The sequence below is a fragment of the Zosterops lateralis genome (genome assembly GCF_965231275.1).
Source record: "Zosterops lateralis genome assembly, chromosome: 3".
Taxonomy (NCBI): domain Eukaryota; kingdom Metazoa; phylum Chordata; class Aves; order Passeriformes; family Zosteropidae; genus Zosterops; species Zosterops lateralis.
In genome coordinates, this window is record NC_139764.1 from 108,647,523 (window position 1) to 108,667,409 (window position 19,887).

At 42.9% G+C, this 19,887-nt stretch overlaps 1 protein-coding gene across 2 annotated transcripts in view; it reads right to left on the bottom strand.

Moving 5' to 3' along the window:
• RUNX2 (RUNX family transcription factor 2) overlaps nucleotides 1-19,887 on the bottom strand; it is a gene marked incomplete at both ends in the record, with an annotated part of 216,112 nt that overhangs the window by 96,434 nt on the left and 99,791 nt on the right. For both annotated transcript variants that reach the window (XM_083856789.1, XM_083856790.1), the window contains one exon: nucleotides 6,074-6,247. In XM_083856789.1, coding sequence (XP_083712915.1) covers nucleotides 6,074-6,247 — 174 coding nt within the window. The remainder of the gene's footprint in view (nucleotides 1-6,073; nucleotides 6,248-19,887) is intronic.

Consider the following 19,887-nt stretch of genomic DNA (forward strand, 5'->3'; position numbering starts at 1 on the left):
CAAAGGTGACCTATGAGCCCACAGGGCAAACGACACAGCTCAGCAACATTGCCTAATTCTCAGGGGAAAATGCCACGAGGCAGAGCCCAAAGCTGCCCCAGATAGTCCCTGAAGGTGGACATGCAGCTCATGTGGCACCCTCTGGTCCACATGGAAATGGTCCTTGCAATGGTGCTGGAGCACTGGGGCCCACCAGACCGTTCCTTCTGGTCCCACACACCATCAAAGCTCCTGGGGGAAGGAAGGGTACCACAGGGATGTGCCAGCTGCCACAACAGCACTTCCAGGCCAGATCCACACAGATGCTTCTGAGGCAAACATGAGGCCCTAAAGAGGGTCACCTCTTGCTTGCTCTGGCCCAGAAGGGGTGGGATGATTATTTAACACATACTATTGGAGAAGCAGCTATGAGGTGATTTGTGAGAGGTTTTCCTTGGCCTCCTACACGACAGGCCAGCTTCCCTACTGTCTCCGGCTGGTGGACTCCCACATATCTGCAGGATCCCTGCAAGTCAGGGATCCATCACCCAAAGCACCACATGCTCTGCAGGCACAGCACATCTTCCCATCACAAAAAGCCCAGAACAGATGAGAAACCTTAAAGCTCTGAGGCAGAGTGCATGTGGATTCCTCCCTAAAGGAATCCCTCCAAAACAAGGAAAAATACTTAATATAGAAATAAAGTGAACTGTCCAGGAGAAAGCCACGTGCATTCCCATATGGCAGCCATGGGGAAGGGCTAACAGAGCATTCAACAACAGTGAAGGAGTCAGAGGGCCACTCTTAGCTGGCATTTACACTCGAAAACTTTGGAGTGATTACTAAGAGCAGTCCTCCTTTTGTAAACATTTCTGTTATGCCTGCGTGGGTGTGAGGGGAAGTGCGGCTCTCAGCGTATTCCTTCACAGCAGGGCACATTGTGGGTATGCTGAGACAGCCTGGGCACAGCTCAGCTGAAACAAATCAGCAGGGCGAGGCCTAAACTCATGCACAAACAGCTCCATCCTGTTTGCACTTCCAGGTGAACCTCCACAAAGCAGGAAATGTTTAGTGTTGCATATTATTTTATGTCTAGGTCTTGCTGTCACATCTGTCGGCATGGGACATATGCAGGGTTCTTGACCTTTGTTGTCTCTGATTTACTGCATTAAATGGATGGTGGATATTGATGCTTAATGGACAATAGAAGTCTTTAAAACTTAGTCCAAGAATAGATGCACCACATAAAACTAAAATTATAAAGGAAAGAATGAAAAAGCCCCTCTAGTGACCTGTTCTCCCACTAGTGACATTGGCTTTCCAGTATCACAACTTCTCTTCTTCCAACAGAAATCACCATAGGATCATTTGGGTTGGAAGGAACATTAAAGATATCTAGTTCCACCTCCCCTGACATGCAGAGGGACACCTTCCATGTTCTGAAGTGTCAATGGAGAGAAGAAAAAACTGCAAACATCCCTGAAGAACAAGTTTTCCCACTATTTTGGCATTGCATTGTGAAGCACACTGATTTTCTATATGAAAAAAACCCCAACATTTCCGCCTTTTTCCAAGCTGAGTTACATGACTAGAGCATGATCAGAGGCTGGCAGCTCCTTGGTGTGCTGTCTATAATACCCAGACATAACATGCATCACACTCTCATTTAAACCCAGCCATCAGCTCTAGCTCTGGCTGCTGGTGGTTGAATTAGTGCTACTGCCAATAGCAAAAAACAAGCTGTCTGGAGCTATCTCTGGTAAACATTTAGAGCAAATATCCTCACTTCTGATCTTAACAAAGCCAAGATGACTTTCTGCATGAGTAACCCAACTATTGTTGTAACACCAACCCACTCAGCAAAACAACAACAGCAAAACACAACCTTCTTCTCTAACTCTTTCTTAGGCATCTTTAGAAGCTGAGGGCTTCATCTAAATTGACCAGTTCAATCAACAAAGTCAAACCCACTGGAGTTGCACCCCAATGCAGAGAAAAGTAATCGAGACCAGATTTTGGCCTGAAGACCTCTAAATCCATTTCTCCTCCCACCCTTCCAAGAGTCATATTTTTAAATGAAAAAAAAAAAAAAAAGATAAACTCAATGAATCATGCCAGTGGGCAGCTAAGTTTTAAAAGGGGAGTAGAGGGAAATAAAGTTAAAAGAATAATAGGAGGGATGCAAGCTTTATGATATTGAGGTCCACAATGGCAACTTGCCAGTCAATCAGAGGATGAAATCAATTTGCATAAATTTACAGCAGGTTCAGCTTGCACCGTCCCTGAAATCAGTCGCTGTCTGCCAGTGAAGATATATCCCCTCACCAAATTTCTCTTAAACTGGCTCTGAAGACTTTAAATCTGCTTAAAAATCGATGAGAAATGGAAGCATAAAGTGCTGAAGTGCATGGAGAAGGGGAAGAGGAAAAGGGAAAAAATGAAGGTTTCACAGGACTTGCCTTTGAGGGCTGTTATTTCAGTGATGAAAGTCACAGGTTGCCTATAGATCAGCCAATGCCACAGTGGTGATGGAGCATGAAACCTCACTTAACTCCCACTTTGCTGTCCCCACAGCCCACCCGACGGGGTCCTTACACTGACCACATTCCTGCCATTACACCCGTGGCTTTTCCAGGCCTACAGAAGCCAATCCTCACCAGTTGCATATTAAAAAAAACCAAGTTTTCCTTGTCTCACACTGGAACACTGATGCAACAGCTCAGTGTCTGAATGGGAATGTAATTGGATACATGAACAAGTTGCATGAGCCTGTAAGGGAAAGGGGAAAAAAATAAAAAAAGCAAATATACCAGTGACCAAATGTGACTGGACAGGATTCCTGATTTACGGGCAGCAAGCAGGGTTCAAATTGGATCTGCACTGCCTCAGCAAAGGCAGCTGCTTATTGGACCATTTGTTTTTTAATCACCCTTCAATGTAGCTTTTGCTGAATCCTAGTTAAAATGCCATGTTGAATAAGGGCAACTCTGAGCCTTGTCCTGCCACAGCCCAATCCTGTGGTAGGTTAAGGACTGTGCTGTGATTTGTACAACCTGTACTCTGATACTCCAGGAAAATAAACACAACCTAGACAGAGAAAAGAAATATAAAAGTGAACCCTAAAGTGCTGAGTTCTTTCAGACTCAGGTGTGGGTGAACCAGGCTTTAAATTATATGTCTATTTAATCATGCAATAGCTATGCAAGGCCTCAAGTGGAAGAAAGCAAAACGTTTATGTGCTTACTAGCAGTAATATGGATTTTGTGTAGGAAATCAGTATTTACTGTTCTAGTTATTAGAAATTTATTATTTCCCCTAAATAATAACTGGGTAAAGAGATAATGAAACCAGGGTATTTCTAAAGGAATGCTTGGTTAATTCCAATAAAGGTAATTTAAAAATCCTGGTTTCCAGACAGAAGGATCTATTTCCCTCTTAACATATACCCAAGCAGTGCTTATGTTAAGAGGCCAGTGGCATTCTGAATATTGCACTACAATAAGGAAACTGGTGTTGAAGGACAGCCCAAGCACCTCACTCCCTACCACCACACAAAGCAGGAGGATGTTCAACAATTTCCCACTCAACACCTGACCAAAGGGTGTCTCATCCATGGCATCACCTTTATCTCTCCTTGACATGGTTTGTGTAGCAAAGAGCACCCATTCATTCCACCAGAAAGATCCCAGAATAGGAACTCTCTGCAAAAAAGCATCCCAGCTCTTTGGTGGAATGTCAGAGCACCTTGTGTTTTACAGAAGACAATCAAGTTCCCAAAGAACACCCAAAATCCTGATGGAAAGCCAGTGCAATTCCCAGAGCTTGCACCCATGTAACAGGCTCACATCAATCACCTAATTAAATGGGATGGCCACCAGAGAGCAAATGGAGAGCTGGATGTTGGACTTTTCTAAACTGAGGAAGAGGCAAGGGTGGGAAACAACATCAGAAATACCAGACCACTTATTCACTAGAGTCCTCACCATTTTGGGAGAAATGAGAGCAATTTGGAATTATAATGTATCCCATAACCTTGAATTTATCCAACAACAAAAGCACATAATCCACAAGAGATGGGAAATACAGCCTGCACCCCTCAGCTCAGCTTACTTCTCTCTGCCCTACCAGCACCACATCTTCCCTTTCTCAATGAAGTTTCAGCTGGTGCTTTAAACTGCTGCCTTAAATTTGTAGAAAAAGCAGGGAATGCCACACAGCTTTGCTTCCAGTCAGGCTTATTGAAAGCTCATCTGAAGTTTTCATCTCCCTGATCTGTAAATGCTGCTGCTGCCTCATAACGAGGCAGAGAAGTAGTCTATTAATCAAAGCCAGCAGAATATTTTCTACAGGAGGCATTTATGTGAAAGAGAGCAGCATATGAAGTTACACTTAGTTAGGAAGAAAATTACAAGGAGATCTCAGTTCTTGTGCTTCAGGGCATAGGCTGATCACCAGATGGGGTCAGGAAGAATTTCACCCTCTTTCGTTCCTAGATATAGTGTTGCACAATAGGTAAACTATGGAGGCACAAGGAAGAAGGAAAAAAAACTGCTTGTAGCCTGGATTTCCCCCCTGCTTTCTTGGGAACTATGTCTACAAACATTGCCAGACAGAAGACTTGGTTAGAAAAAAATATTGTGTTTTAATTCGGCAGTTCTTACCCAGAAAATTATATGCACAAGAGCCCTGACTTCACATGTCCAATGAACAAAACACAAAGCCTAGCCAAAAAAACCTGCTCTGGGAAGCTGGGGGGCAGCACGACCATGTAATGAGTACAATCAACATATTTAATATATTATAAACATTTTACAGTAGTTAAAGTGAGACTTCGAGATCTGGGAGAACTTTGCCACAGCTCATGGGAACAATTTTTTTGTTGCAATTCCTTGAGCACTTTGGGTTCAAATTAACTCATTTACTTCTCTTTCTTACTGCAAATTAATAAACTGGTTGAACTTAAAAAAAGAAGGAAAACAAAGAAGAAGAAAGCCACAACACTTTGTTAAAACCACTGAGTTTCAGCTGGTATCATGTCAAAACCACTTGAAACATGAAACTAGAAATCTTCCTAGGTTGACTCAAAGACTATGTCTATACTAGGAGTGCTTTACCAGGAAAGGAATACTGGTGTACAATGCTGGCAAAGGATTCTGCTGTGGATGCAACAGTAGCAGCAGAAGTGAGTATTAAATGGGTCTAGGGAATTGAGCCAAGAGCTTTATTGACAGACTTGCATCTACGTGAAGTTCTTCAACACTTCTAACAATTGGTCAGGGGTAACACCTCTTTACACCCTGGATAGACACAAACATGTCAGCACAAATTTAGAATCTAGAAATGCCCAAAGTTAGATAGAAGTTGTTTTGAAACTATTTTGAAAAATTTAACCAGCTCTGACTTTAGAAAAAAACACATTGGTTTATTTTGTAGGTTTCACAGTTTTGCTGCAAACTTCTGGCATAGCTGCACTTAAACATCTTATTTCAGCCTTCTAATCTGTGACACATGGTGGGTGCTTTATGATTTCTCTCAGCACAATGAAATCTGTCTCTCAGCATGCAATCATAAATGTTGCATACAACCCTCACGAGCAACCTTTGGAGATTTCTCCATAACCCAGTTCATTTATTGTAACCGTGGTCAGCACTGGTGGTGGAAGGAAACCATCGTGTGAGAAGATTGTATTATTACTCTGATAAAAAGACCATTAAGTGCTGGCTGCTTCCCTTAACACGAGCGCAAAATAACAAGGCTGAATAAAAATGTTCATTCTATTGTACACTAAAGGTACTATTGCAACATGGAGAAGGCAGAGCAACGTGGCAGTTAGAATTTCACCAGATCCCTACTCAAGTGACCTGGATTGACTATTTTAGATTTATGGCAAAAAGATATTAAAAAAAAAAAGAAAAGAAAAGAAAATACATTTTAAGCTTCAAGCACTATAGAAAAAATCCACTTCCCACCTAGCTTTGCTTGGAGAACATCCCCCATTCTGTAACAGCCTCTTTGACTGCAGCTGAGACACAAATACCCATAAGCAATTGCTACCAATGCCTTTGCAAGTCAAACCTATGGTTCTGTCTCTTACCTGTAATCTGACTCTGTCCTTGTGGATTAAAAGGACTTGGTGCAGAGTTCAGAGAGGGCCGTGGGCTCTGGGTCGGGACCCCTACTCTCATACTGGGATGAGGAATGCGCCCTAAATCACTGAGGCGTTCAGAGAACAAACTAGGTTTAGAGTCATCAAGCTTCTGTCTGTGCCCTGGAAACAGCAAATCATAAAATAAAAGCGTTAATAACAAGATTTAGTAATTTAACACACCCCCCAAAAAAAACCCCCAAATGGTCTCTAAAGACCTGTTATTAGATTTAATGGATTTACAGGTATCTCAGCTACCCCGAATAACAGAGAAACATTGTGAGGGGGTTCTGTTTTGGACATGGTTGTGCTGGTGAAAGCCTTAGCGAGCACCACTGTGCCCATACACATGTAACATTACAATTTGGATCAAAATTAGCACTTATCAGGACACCCACACAAGGACTTTTTTTTGTCTCTCTTTATTTTTTTTTTTTTTCTTTTGTGGCTTTAACTACCCAAGGTAGTCAAAAAGGCAAACTTTAACTTTCCCTTCCAAAAGCAAGCCTCATATGTACATACAACTTATCGACTGGGACAATTACTCCATGCCTGGCTTATATGTTGTGGATTTTTGCTAAGAAAATGCAAACTTTTCTTCTCCCTTTTTTTTTTTTTTTTTTTTTTTTTTTTTTCTTTAACTCTGTTGTAGTTAGTCATTAGCGTTCTTTCCTCTGGGAGATTTTCCACAAAGTAATTAGCCCCTGTCCGTTGAGAAGAGCAATATCCAAGGAAAACCTCAAAGGCTGCTGGCCAGGACTGGACCTACACACCCTTGCATGGTCAGCCTTCCTCAGTGCTCCTACTCCACTCACCCAAAATAGGCCAACTGCCCCTGGATATATTTGGAAAATTCATTTAGGGGTGTTTTGCTTTCAAAATATGAAGGGGGAAAATTGCAAAAGCACTGGGATGCCCCCAATGGTCCTGCTCATGTTATCATTGAGATGTTTCAAGAGCAAGGGCTTTGCTTCTCTAATGGTTGTAGTTTTGCTCACAGGTTTAATTTCTTTCCAAAGGATGCTCCTTGTCCAATAGTGCCTTGGAATGTGAGGTGCAGAAGGTGTTATTTCTATCATTCAGCACACAGAGAAACAGGCATGCATAGAGATTAAGGACAGGACTAATTTTACTTAACTTCAGCCATTCATAAATCAGGCATCTAGTCTAAACTCTTCTAATGTAGACTTCCTCTTCAGTTAATGGAAAGAAATAGCTACTTCCAGAGGGCAATTCATCTCATTTGTCTCTGACACTCGCCTTAAAATGGCATGATTCACCTCCTGAATTTGCTTTCTCTTCCTTCTCTGATCAGAGAGGGAACACACATGACTGGTTTAATTAGACGCCCTCGTCATTAGTCAACGTTAAATGGAATGAAGCTTACCCTAAGTTACAGATCAAGGTCACAAAAAAAGCCTCTGGCAGAGCTGAAAGGGGGGCCCAGATGCCTTGAATTCAACCCAGAACCACATCTGCTTCCATGCCTATAAGCAGTGCTGGGACACTGGCACAAGCACAGGCACAAGCAACAACTGGGGGGATATTTTAATGCTTTTAACAATAGGAAGGGTCCCTGGTAGAGTTTGGGCTTAAACCCTTCCAAATAATTACCAGTGACTTGAGATAAACTGTGTTGTCCCTCAGCAGTATGAATACAGCCATCTGTCTGGAGTCTACAAGAGGTCAGCTCTACAGACATAGAGAGATTGTCCCATCAGTCTTTGCCCATAGAATCAATTCCAATACTGTTTAACTTATTTTAGAAGCAGAAATGAGGCCAGCGAATCTTGAGATTGAACTACCAGGCTACCACTGCTAAAAAAAATGCTTTTTAATAGTAATTCTCACCACAGTACTGAGTACATGGGTTCACACTGTCTAACTGGTACCACAGTGCCAACATGACACATAGGCAATGCAATATCCAAACTAAATAAATCCAAACTGGATTCAGAGAAATCATAGGTCTAGACAGAGCTACCTAAGGATTCAGGCTGGGAGACGAGGGGAAACTTGATGGGATTTAACTTTGGAGAAACTTCTCTAGCAAATTCAAAAAATTAATTAGTTGACCTATAATTTGGTACTTTGAAGTCTGGGTTTTCTCCCCTGTAATGACTCAGTCTAAAAGGATGGGGTAGGTGGGAGCCTTCTCTTTAGCGAGAAAGTGTGCTCTGTGTTAGAGCTGCCATGGTACTTTCCTCTCTTCAGAAAGTATCAACCTCTTTAAATAGAGAATGATTTTTGGTGGGTTTTTAAAACTCCATAATAAAAGCTTAATTAACAGGGTCCCATCCAAGCTCTAGTCTTCAGCATTATATTCACAGTCCATTTAAACTAAGATTTGTACAAGGTGAGTGCTGCTAAAGCTGAACAAATACCTTCACATACACATGCAGTCAATATTCTCTTGTGATTTCTCCTTTTCCTCCACAATTTTTATGTATTTGTTTTTCCCTGTGCCAGTCATATTTTCCACTCTGTTTTTTAAAGAAATCTCCTTCCCCTCCCTTTTTCACTTCTGTTCATTCCTGATCATACTTTGGCAAATTGAACAACCCGGGACAGTGGAAGGTGTCCCTGCCCATGGCAGGGTTGGAGCAAGATAATCTTCAAGACCCCTTTCAACCTAAACCATTCTGTGATTCTGTGAAATTCAAGAGGTCTCAAAATAAGGCAAATGTGATCAGCCCATCTCTGGTCTTACACACCAGAACTGATTTTAGCTCAGAATGAATTCACTCCCAAAGTGAGTTTTTTTAGAATTTCTTTAGAAAAAACCTGTGCTATGTTCATGTAGCGACCTTTTAACTAAAGAACCACTAACAAACTGGTGCATAACCTATTTTAACTGTCCTCAGGTAATTCAATAAATAACTTATTGCACAGGTTACCACCACTCCTGCACTAACCTGTGCCAGATAACCCTAGCCTTGTTTTCATCACATTCTGTTTGGTCATACATAACTTTGTTAGAAGAGAGTTTATACTTAATTATGTGTATTATAGCAGGACTCTGGATAGCAGAGCACTTCAGGATAGGCAGGGGGAAAAAAAGGGGGAAAAAGAGGAGAAAAAGAAGGGGCATACAGGAAGAAGAAAAAAGATTTTCACATCTGGTTGAATTGAAATGATCTGTAGATCTGAGGGCTTGGGTGTTGCCACTTCCCCCACCCTGCACCCCCCCCCAAAAAAAAAAAAAAGAAAAAAAAAAAAAGAAAAAAAAAAAAAAAAAAAAAAAAAGGAAAAAAAAAGAAGTAGGGAAGAGAGAGCTCTATGCACATCTGGAAGACCCCAGGCATCAATGGAACTGCAAGTCCCCAGAAACCAGCAAGGGGCCAGAGGCAGACTTGCCTTTCCCTTCTGGACATTTAAAATTTAGGGTTGTAACACGGAGTCATGTTGTGACAAAGGGATCCACAGAAGGAGCCACAGTCCTTGAGTGAAATATCCCAGGGAGACAAGATGACATTGCAGCTTTGCACGTTATGTGTTACTCTGCTTTGATAAAGGCTGAAACGTGCTCATACTCAAAGTAAGCAGGAAATTCAACAAAACCTTTGTATCCAGGAGGTGCTCACAAAGGCGTGTGGGCAACTTAAATAAATGTCCTGCCTTGATTTCTGTGCAGGGAAAAAAAAAAATCCTGTTAAGTATGGAGGAGCCATGAGGTATGGGCTAAAAACACTCTAAAAAGACCTTCTGAGTAGCACATAAGCAGCAGCAATGAAATATGTGATACATGTTTAAAACTCATTCCACAAGCTGCTTTTCATCTCTCACTGATGTATGTGTCTGTTGACAGAGAAATTCCTGATCCCAGGGGAGTGTGCTAAGAAAAGCTGTATTCCTCAGTCTCAGTATTGAGGCGTAATTTTATTTCAGGAAAAAAGATTAGGGTAGCAAGTGTGGATAGCTGAGGGAGAATCCATGATCTGCTGCAGCAGTGAGTACATTAAAAAGTAATATAAAAGGTATGTGAAGAGTAGAATTAAACATTGTTACAGCTACTCCAATACCTGCAACGCTGCATTTAGTGCCTGTTGCTCTGTTGCAAAGATGAAATTGTAGAATTTCATTGGGCTTGGAGGGGAAAAAATGCTTGTGAGCATAAGAAGTCTTGGATGTGAAATATCAAAAATAAATGAATGCTGACCCATGAGTCTCTGACTAAGGACAGGACCCAGTGGCCACTGGAAAAGATCAGGTCACAGGTGAGGAGATGGGAAAGAGATGAGAAAAACTGAAAGTTCATAGTCAAGAGCTAAACAAGCTGCTCTGATTTGTCTGCTGGCACAGTACAAAATATGCTGGATACCAGAAATCCAGTGTTTGCTCCAAAATAATGAAAAATATTCTTATCTTTCACCACTACTCAGTTGTTTCAAGCCAAACACCAACCTGAGTATAAGTTTCTGGAGACAGAAACATTGTCATTAATCCTCTCCAGTGCCGATTTTGGCCATTTTACATGAATCAAACCAGAAATCAGTACTGAGAGTGCTATAAGGCCAGTGAAAACTGCAGCCAGCCAGTCAGTGCCTGTGCTGCTGCTTCTGCTCGCCAGCCCAGCACAGCCTCAGAACATGTTCGTGTGGCCCATGGAAGCTGACGTTCAATTATCACATCCCAGGCATGGCAGAAGATGTGAGGAGTCTTCATCTCCAGCTTAATCACTTCAGTTTAAACTAAGCAAAGGACTGTCTCCCAGATCAAAGCAAGGCAATCTCAAGTCTGCTGGATGTGGTAACTGGAAAGGGACGTGAGCTCGTCTCTCATCACTGAACTTCCACTGCTCTGCTGGAGAAGGCAAGATGTAAATCGGGCTGTGGAAGAGGCTGACTTGCAGAATGCAAATGTGGTGTTGATGCTTGAAGATTTTTACCTCCTCAGGGAGGAGGGGTGTGCGTTTTTATCTTTCAGCTTGTGGGTGTGGAACTGAAAACTAATCAGATTATGCTACACGTGGCCTTGCCAGATGCTGACACTCAGGGACTCCCTTTCTTTGTACCGTGTACACCACCCACCAGCTTTTTTGTGTGGGTTTTTTTTTTTTTTCCTGGTACCCAGAAGATCTGGTTACCAGATTTTCAGCAGATGCTTTTATCACTCTCCACTGGGTTAGCTATTTTCAGTCATCACCCAGTTCTATCTTTTTCTGTTTTTGCCTTAACAAGAATTATTGTGGGAGCCAGGTGTCTCCATAAAAGAACCAAAGGATGGCAGAAAGGTCATGGCAGTAAAGAGCCTGGGCTGTCACCTGCTGGAGACACATTTTCTGGGTTATCTCAAGCAGAATGGAGGGTGATGACCCATTGTGAAATCCCACCATGGCTTCTGTTTTCTCTATGTCACAAAAGCGCTCAGCACTAGATAGTGAAATTTGGAGCCATTCCATGGAGTGACTACAGGTGGAAAAGACAGACAACAATTCTTTGAACTCAGGGGCTCGTAACCAAGGGTTTCTACAGCTCCGGGTTCAGTCAACCCACTGGAAAAAGGACTTTTCTTCAGGTTAAGGGGTGGCAGAAAGAAGAATCACCTGGTCCATGACCTATGAATTTGTAGTCTGTGTACCTCTGTCTCTTGACTCCAACAGAAACACAATGGAGATCAAGAACCCAAGTTTTGATTATTCCCAGTGTTCTCCAAAAGTGACGTGCTTTAAAAAGGTAAGGAGTGGGCACACTTTTCCTTACTAACCTTATATGTCTTTGAGACAAGCCCTCTGATTTTTTCTCTTTTAACAGAGGAATACCAGCAGCATTCCACTTGTAGTACATGTACATTGTAGTACATGAACTCTTCTGCATACATATTGTAGAAGACAATTTCACACCACAAAAAAGACACGCTACCTGCCCAATGAATTTCATCACAAATTCTTCTTACATTCTCTTTGCAGGCCTACATGCATTTCATCCTGTTAGATCCTGAGGGTCAGGGGTGACTGGAAGGTACTGATATGGGCTTGAATTAATTCAGCTACAGGCTGATAAAGCTGAAGTCAAGGGATCCACATTTATGCCACAGTAAAGAAGTTGAGACGGGAGCCTAAGGCTTCCTAACAGCTGTTGTGCAGGGACTGAATAATGCTGAGCATTCAACATGAAGCAAAAATATTCACTGTTCTGTTACAAATTTCAGACAATACTTTACTGCAGCAAGATGTCACTCCAAAGTAGTGTCAATCTATGCACTGGAGGTAAAAAATAAAGGAACCATAAACCAGAAGTCCAGAAGATTCACATTAGCTCTTTGCAAGGGAAAAAAACCTCTGAAGAAAGTTGTGAGGGTCCCTCTTGTGTCCCTTGTCTTGTGACAAATTGTCATCCAGAGCTGGTTTCTCCCCACCCAATCCTACTGAATGCACCCAATCCAAAGTTCATGGAAAAAAACCCAAAACACAAGAGCCAAACAATTTTTGCCCAGGAAAGGAGAAAGCTTGGAACCCTTCCAGTCTCTTAGGTAAAGACACAATTATGAGAAGAAAAATATAATCCACCCAAGAGACATAATTACATAATTAGGCCATAGGCTGTGCATAGGAAAGGTTCTTATAGTTCATAAAACAAGGAGCTACATAGGTGCAGTTACTGTAGTTAATTCACTCAATGAAGAAAAAAAAAAAAAAAGTTTGTTTTTTAAATAGCTGAGGGCACCGGTTTGCATTAGACTGGGAGCTTATTCTCCTGACTGTACACAGAGCCCTGTTCGTGCCAACAGGAGTCACTCAGGCGCAGGCAGAAAACAAGCCCCTGTCTCTTTTTGTTCTTAAAAAGGGCATATTTTTTACCCAAAGTAGCTAAGGCCTGCACCTGAAACTACTGCAGAGAAAAGGAAATAAATAAAGACAGACGACTGCACACTGTGGAGAGGCTCAGTTCCTGTGAAACAGATCTAATGTGGCTGCATTTGCCAAAATCCTAATGAGCCCCTCCTCCCAGACTTCTGCTCTGCAGACTACTGGTATGGGTCCAAAAGGGCCAGATCCTGATCCTGGGGGAACCAGTGACATTATCATCTTCCCAGAGCTGTGGCTCCTACCCTGGGTGAGCAGAGGCAGAGGGAGGTTGTCACCTCCATGCTGAGGCCAAGCCTGTGGAGCACCTCTGGTGTCAGTGGTCATCTCCCCACTGATTTACTGGGAGCAAAGGAAATGTTCTCTCAGCTCATCCCTCGGGCAGCCTGCCCAGCACAGGACAAAAAGAGTAGGTTGGAGAGAGGAAGGGCCAGGAAGGGTGAGAAGAAATGACCCATGGGGATGTAACCTGTGTCCCTTTGTACCCGTGGGAATGACTCTAAAGCTTCTGAGGATACAAAGTGCTTTCTAAAATTCAGCTGAGGGCTGTGAAGAGCGTGGACCCAGCTGAAAGGTAGACCCAGAGGCCGGGGGTTTTCAGCAAACTCCAACAGCTGCAAAGGAGCCTCCTGCTCACAGAATTTCTCTATACAGAGAGGTGAAAAATGCCTCCTTGGAGCAGGGCTCCAGGCTGCCTGTCTGGGAGCTGAGGGACTGATGGGGGCAGGTGGCATGGGCTGAGCTGGCCAGGCACTGCAAAGGGAAAGGTGTGTTAAAGCAGCAAAATTGGAAGATTTAACAAATGAAACCAAAAAGGTGCTTGAGAAAAAGGACAGGCTGAGCAGGAAAGGGCTCGAGAGGGCTTGCTTTTGGATCAATTCCTTCCTACCCCCCAACTCATCCAAGAACTTCAGGACTCATGCATCCCTCTCCTCTGACTTTGTACTCCAGGTGAATAAGTCAGGTCTCCCCTTGCTGCAGTGGTTGGGTCATTCCTTTCTCCTTTCCTTTTGAAAAGCTTTTCAATTCTGATTAGGATTTTGAAGCTTGTTCTGCAAATTTGAGCAACACGCCGTAGGATCATCGGCCCAAACAGGTCAGGTCAGGGAAGGAGCAGGTGGGACTCCCTTGCACCACGATGCTCTGCCTTCACCTTTATCCATCCTTGATAACATAAAGGAATCTGTGTTCACATGTGCCAGGAAACCAGCTAAACATCTCTGGCACGGCCACTTGGAGACATTTAAGACAACTCATATAAACAGAGACTGTCACGCAAGTCTCAGTCCCTGCCTTAGCTCCCTTTGCATGCTGGTATCTGTTACACTCTCCCCCTCCTCCTCCCCCTTTTTTCTTCAGAAGCAGGGATGAGAGAGAGAGCAAGGGCAGTCCCAAAAAGCTCAAGAGCTCCTCATTGTGATTTATCATCCTCATGAACGCATCAAAATCTTTGAGGAATAAAGTTTCCCCCCCAACCCCCCCCCAAGAAGGTACCTATCCTGCAAATATCCCACCAATTTCTGCTCCTTGTTTGCTGCAGCACCAGGCAGTAAAGATCATAGTGCAAAAGGGGGTAAAGGGGGGGGGGGGGGGAGAGAAAAAAAAAGTCTCCTTGAACTGGCTTCCCTCCAGCTGGCAGGAGGGGATGGTTTTCTTAACGCTTGTGAAACCTGATTACTTTAAAAGAATGAGAAGAGGGGGGGGGGATGATGTAAACACAGCCATTAAACCAGTCTTAAGGCGCTTAGTTTAAATCTAGCATAGAGCTCTCGGATGCTGCACTGCTCTCGAGACATCAATAGGTGCATTTTCATTTCTGGTTTTGTTTTACACCCCCAAAACCAGGAGCTCACTGCACGCTGAACGCTGCGGTTACAGCGGGAATTCAGGCATGGAAGACACAACAGTTGAGCAATAATGGATGGATGTGTGTGTGTGTTTGCTATCTTTCAACAGATTGTTTTGCTGTGTTAGAAAACTACTGTGTTTATATCCATGCAGCAGGTTTTAAGCAGACTGTTTAAACTCGAATAAGGCGGGATATTTCTAAAATAACCTTGCTAATACAACTCAGATGGCTAAAGAAACCTGAAAATGTGGTTAAAAAGTAAAAAAAAAAAAAAAAAAAAAAAAAAAAAGATGCCGTTTCAATCTACATTGGTGGGTAACATGATCTAAACTCTGAAAGAAAACAGTCTTTACAAGTTCAGCTTGAAGGATTATCTTGTGTATCAGCACCCTCTGTGGCAGAGTAGCATTTATCCACGTATCCACCCATGTTAATGCTGTTGCATAATTTACTACAGCCGTGATAGACAGATAATTGCTTTATCCACCGAAGTGTAATAAACGGAGTCTGCTATGTTAATCCTTGTGTTCTTATTGTCGGCAAATGCCAAGTGAGGGAGAGACGTACACTGAAAACTGTCCTCTCCTTCCAAAACTACTGGAGTTTACTCACCCTCAGACCTGCTAAAGTGTTCTTACTGCATTCCACTCCCCTGCCTGCAGCGCCAAGTATTTTGAGTAGTATCAAGTTATTGTTATATAAAGGGCACCTACAGTCAGGCTATATGGAGGCAAAAGCCAGGATGTAGCAGCCTTTAGGAAAAAAAAAAAAAAAAACAACAAAAAAAAACACCCAACCAACCACCCTCAAACATCTTTTCCTACTCAGTAAGTAAAACAGGCCAAGTATTTTCTGTTCCTGGGCATAGCAAAGAAAGTAATTACCTGTCCTTCTAAAACTGGACATCTATTCAGTTTGTGTGGAGTCTGTCTGACTGTTGAAAAATGTCATTCAGCTGCTGGCCCATCAGTGTTTTCCACAAAAATCTATAAAGATTTTTTATTTTGAATGTCAAAAACAGGCGTATCCTTTAAAAGGTTTACAGATTCCTGGCGGCTCCATGAGCTTAGGTTTGTGGCATCAAATTTGTAATGACAGTTTGATGGATGCCTCCCTTTCTTCCTCCTGAAAGGTATAAGGAATCGGTGGTTTCCCAATAAAAATTACGCTTAACACTATTCTTTGCTCGTATTTTTACTTGCAGATGCATAAAATGTCTGGTGCTGCTGGCAATGAGTGGCTTTATGGGGCAACTTTCATGCTACACGAGGCATTCAACTTTTTGTGTACTCAGAGCTCTTGCACAAGCACCTACATGATGTGCAAGTTCTGAGGAAGGACAGCCTTAAGGAGCACATAAACATTGCAGCCGGGCTTAAGAGAAGAAACGCTGGCCTGAAGATGTTGCCAACAATCCTGCAGGTGACTCGCAGTTTTTAACCCTTATTATGCTCCACCTTTCCCTGCCAATGCCAGCAGGAGCATTTCTGGCTCAGGTGGAGGCTGAGATGGATTAATTTCTGCTTTCAGGTCTTCAAGAGAAAAAAAAAAAGATAGGTTTAGATTAGATATTAAGAAGAAATTCTTTACTGTAGGGGTGGTGACACTAGAAAAGGTTGCCCAGAGAAGCTGCGGCTGCCCCAACCCTGGAAGTGTTCAAAACCAGGTTGGATGGGGCTTGGAGAAACCTGGTCTAGTGGAATATGTCCCTGCCCATGGCAGGGGCTGTTCGAATGAGATTTTCTAAGGTTTTTAAGGTCCTTTTGAAGCAGAACCATTCTATGATTCTATGGAAGAAAAGATAAAACACAGCCATAGAGGATGAATGGATGAGGGTTTGATGTGACAAAGCTGCTCACTAACTATCACTACTGAAATTGATATGGAAGGTGTTTTATGCATCTTCAGCCAATTAATAGCTGATACTTCCTTTAGTAACTTGGATGATGCAATACAAAACACAATTATAAAATCTTTAGATGACTTCGAGTAAGGTAGAGACTGAAGACTCTACCTTTTCAGACTTGGAGAAATAGGTCAGAATCCAGAACGAACTTAGCAAGGAAGAGAAATTGTGCTTGACATGTCATCAGTAAGATGACATGCAGTAAAAGTTAAGTGCTTTGTGTTACACTTTGGAGCAAGAAGGCAAATGCACCACAATGACAAACCTATTAACCAGCACCACTGCAGAGGAGATTTGGGGATGGCAGGGAGTTGCAAGTTGAATAGGAGTCAATAATGGCATTCTGGTTTTTTGAGGGTTTTTTTTGCTTTTTTTTTTAAATGAAGTAAATGCATTTCTGGAAAAGATTAATGGTCATGTTGCATACAAGACATAGAAGGTATCTATTACAGGCTGCTCAGAAGTGGTGAGACATCAGCTGGACTGCTTTATCCAGTGTGGGCCACCACCCTCTAAGAAAGATGCAGACAGATGAGAGAGAATCCAGAGAACAGGATCGCAACAGGAGCGATAACAGATTCAGAAAGCATGAGCAACATGGAAAAGTTGAAGGAAATACATTTGTTTAGTCTAGAAAAGAGACAAGCAGGAAAGGACATGATAAGAGTAAAATGTTTTCTACAGAAAATGGTAATCGATTGATCTCTGTGTCAGCTGAGAACAGCACAAGAAAAAGCTGCCTTCAGCTGAGGTAGAGGAGATTTAAGAGATTAATGTACAGTATTAGCAAACTCCTTTTTAAGTATAAAGCAAAAACCCCCGATAAACTCCAGACTTGGTAAGTAAGTGGAAGGCTAGTACTGTAGGATTTAAAAATTTGGACAGATGTCAGTGATGACCTAAGTATATCTAATACTTCCTCTGAGGAAAAATGGACTAGGTCGCCTGAGGTTTCTTTTAGCCCTGCTTTTCTGGGGCTGAGTGATTGTCTGTGCTTGGTGAAGTCACGTACACAATACTTTCTCCATGCAGTCAGCAGCCCCTGCTAATTGAGGGCCTGATGCTGTAAGGAGCTCAGGACCTCCAGCTGCCATGAAAGGGCACAGCAAAATGCAGGCAATGTCTGCTCAGCTATTCCTGACTACAGAGAACCTGTGGGGGTTTGGAAATGCTGGTCTTAAACCCTCTGTTCCAGGGTTTCCTACAGCTCTAACTTCAGAATAATTATAATTTCTTTGCCTCACAGTGGATATTTCAAGATTGACTTCACCTTTAGTTTAGAGAGAAGGACTCTGAGTGTCCACTAGTTTTTGAGGAATATCAACAAAGTAAAACTAGAATTTCACACCCAGTTCTTGAGAGTATTCCTGCAACCCCCAGTGAAAGTCCAGATCCTAATCCATGATTAGATTGCTTGTTGCTTTCTTATCTGTGTGTCTGCTGGTTACTCAAAGAGAGATGGTCCCACAAACAGTAGCCCTCGCCATTCTTTTGTTAAAAGTGTGAAGAACAAGAGACACCAAAATGACAAACTTCTTGGGGGAAAACCCCAAACAGTAAACCCAGAAGCAAAGGTTTTGGACAAGCTGTGTCTTCTTTGAGTGTGTAGAGAACTCCTTACTGGAGTGGACCATAAAATTCTGGGATTTTCCAACAAGACAGCCTCATTATTTACATTATTTCTTCCTGAAAGTGCTTAATTCATAATTAGCTCTGGAGTTTTGGGTTGTTTTTTTTTTTTTTTTTTTTTTTTTGTTTTTTTTTTTTTTTTTTTTTGTTTTGTTTTGTTTTGTTTTGTTTTCTGGTGGGAAGGAAAGAAAAGCTCCTTTCTGCTGTGAGCTACACAAACCCAAATCCCATCCTTGCTACAGAAACTCCATGCCTGCATACATTCATCAACACCAACCCCCTGAGCTCTAAGGATGGCTGTCTCTACCCCAGACCAGCTGTTTATTACCATCACGCCCAAAAAATCATGAGTTGCACTTTGCTGGCCAAAGTTAAGCCTGTCCTTAGTGGTTCTGCAGGTTGCTAATTCAGTGCCTCAGCCAGGTGTTCAACCTGCTCAGGGGTAATGCCTCCTAAGAAAGCCCCAGGGAGGGACAGAGGGGAGGGAGGGAACGGAGTGACACAACCGCATTTGGCCGTGAGGAATGTGAGATTTTTGCGAAGGGCTCTGGCAGGGGCTGACCCTTCTGCCGACAGTTGTTAAAGTTTGTTTAGTGACGGGGAGCCTCCCATGAACTTAAAAACAATAGGAAAACAGAGTCCTGGAGAACGAGTCTCGCCCCCTGCCCCGGTGGCCGGCGAGTTTGGCTACCAGAAGGTAACAAATCCCCGGGAATGCGGGCGGCGGGGGATGCGCCCGTGGGGCGGAGATGGAGCGGGGCCAACACAAGCAGCGGGTGATGCCATTCACACACAGAGCGGAGAACACCGGGAAAAGCCTGGGAAAGGCTGCGGCTACTGCGGGAAAGATGTGCCCTGCGACAGCTCCTGCAGGGAGATCATCCCACAGAAACCCCAAATCCTCCTCTACTGCTTCCAGCCATATCAGGTTGAGTAGAAAGTGAGGGTCTCCTCAAAGCGTGGCAGAGGAGATCAGTCCAAGAAGGTTTTATTTATGAATCCACGAGTCTCCCTTGCTGACACACCAGGAGAACTCAGAAGGTATTAACTTTTGGTCACCAGACAGGACACAGCATACGAGACAAGGAAACCACTGACTTGTCACCAGTCCCTGACCTCCACAATCTGCTACTCTTTTTTTTTATTTTTTTTTTTATTTTTTTTTTAAAGTAGATTATAGTTCACAGGCTTTACTTTTACCCTGCTGTAACTACTTCATTTTTTCACTGATAAAGAGGATTCTGCTTGGGCATGGCTGAAAGGGGACTTTAGACAAGGGCATGGAGCGATAGGACATGGGGAAATGGCTTTAAACTGAAAGAGAGGCGAGTTAAATTATATTTTGGGGAGAACTTCTTTCCTGAGAGGGTGGTGAGGCCCTGGCCCAGAGAAGCTATGGCTGCCCCATCCCTGGAAATGTCAAAGGATATGTTGGACAGGACTTGGAGCAACCTGGTCTGGTGGAAGGTATCCCTGCCCATGGCAAGGGCTTGGAATAAGATGATTTTTAAGGTCCCTTCCAACCCAAACTGTTCTGTGATTCTATGACACTGTGGGTGCAATCCTCTGGAAAA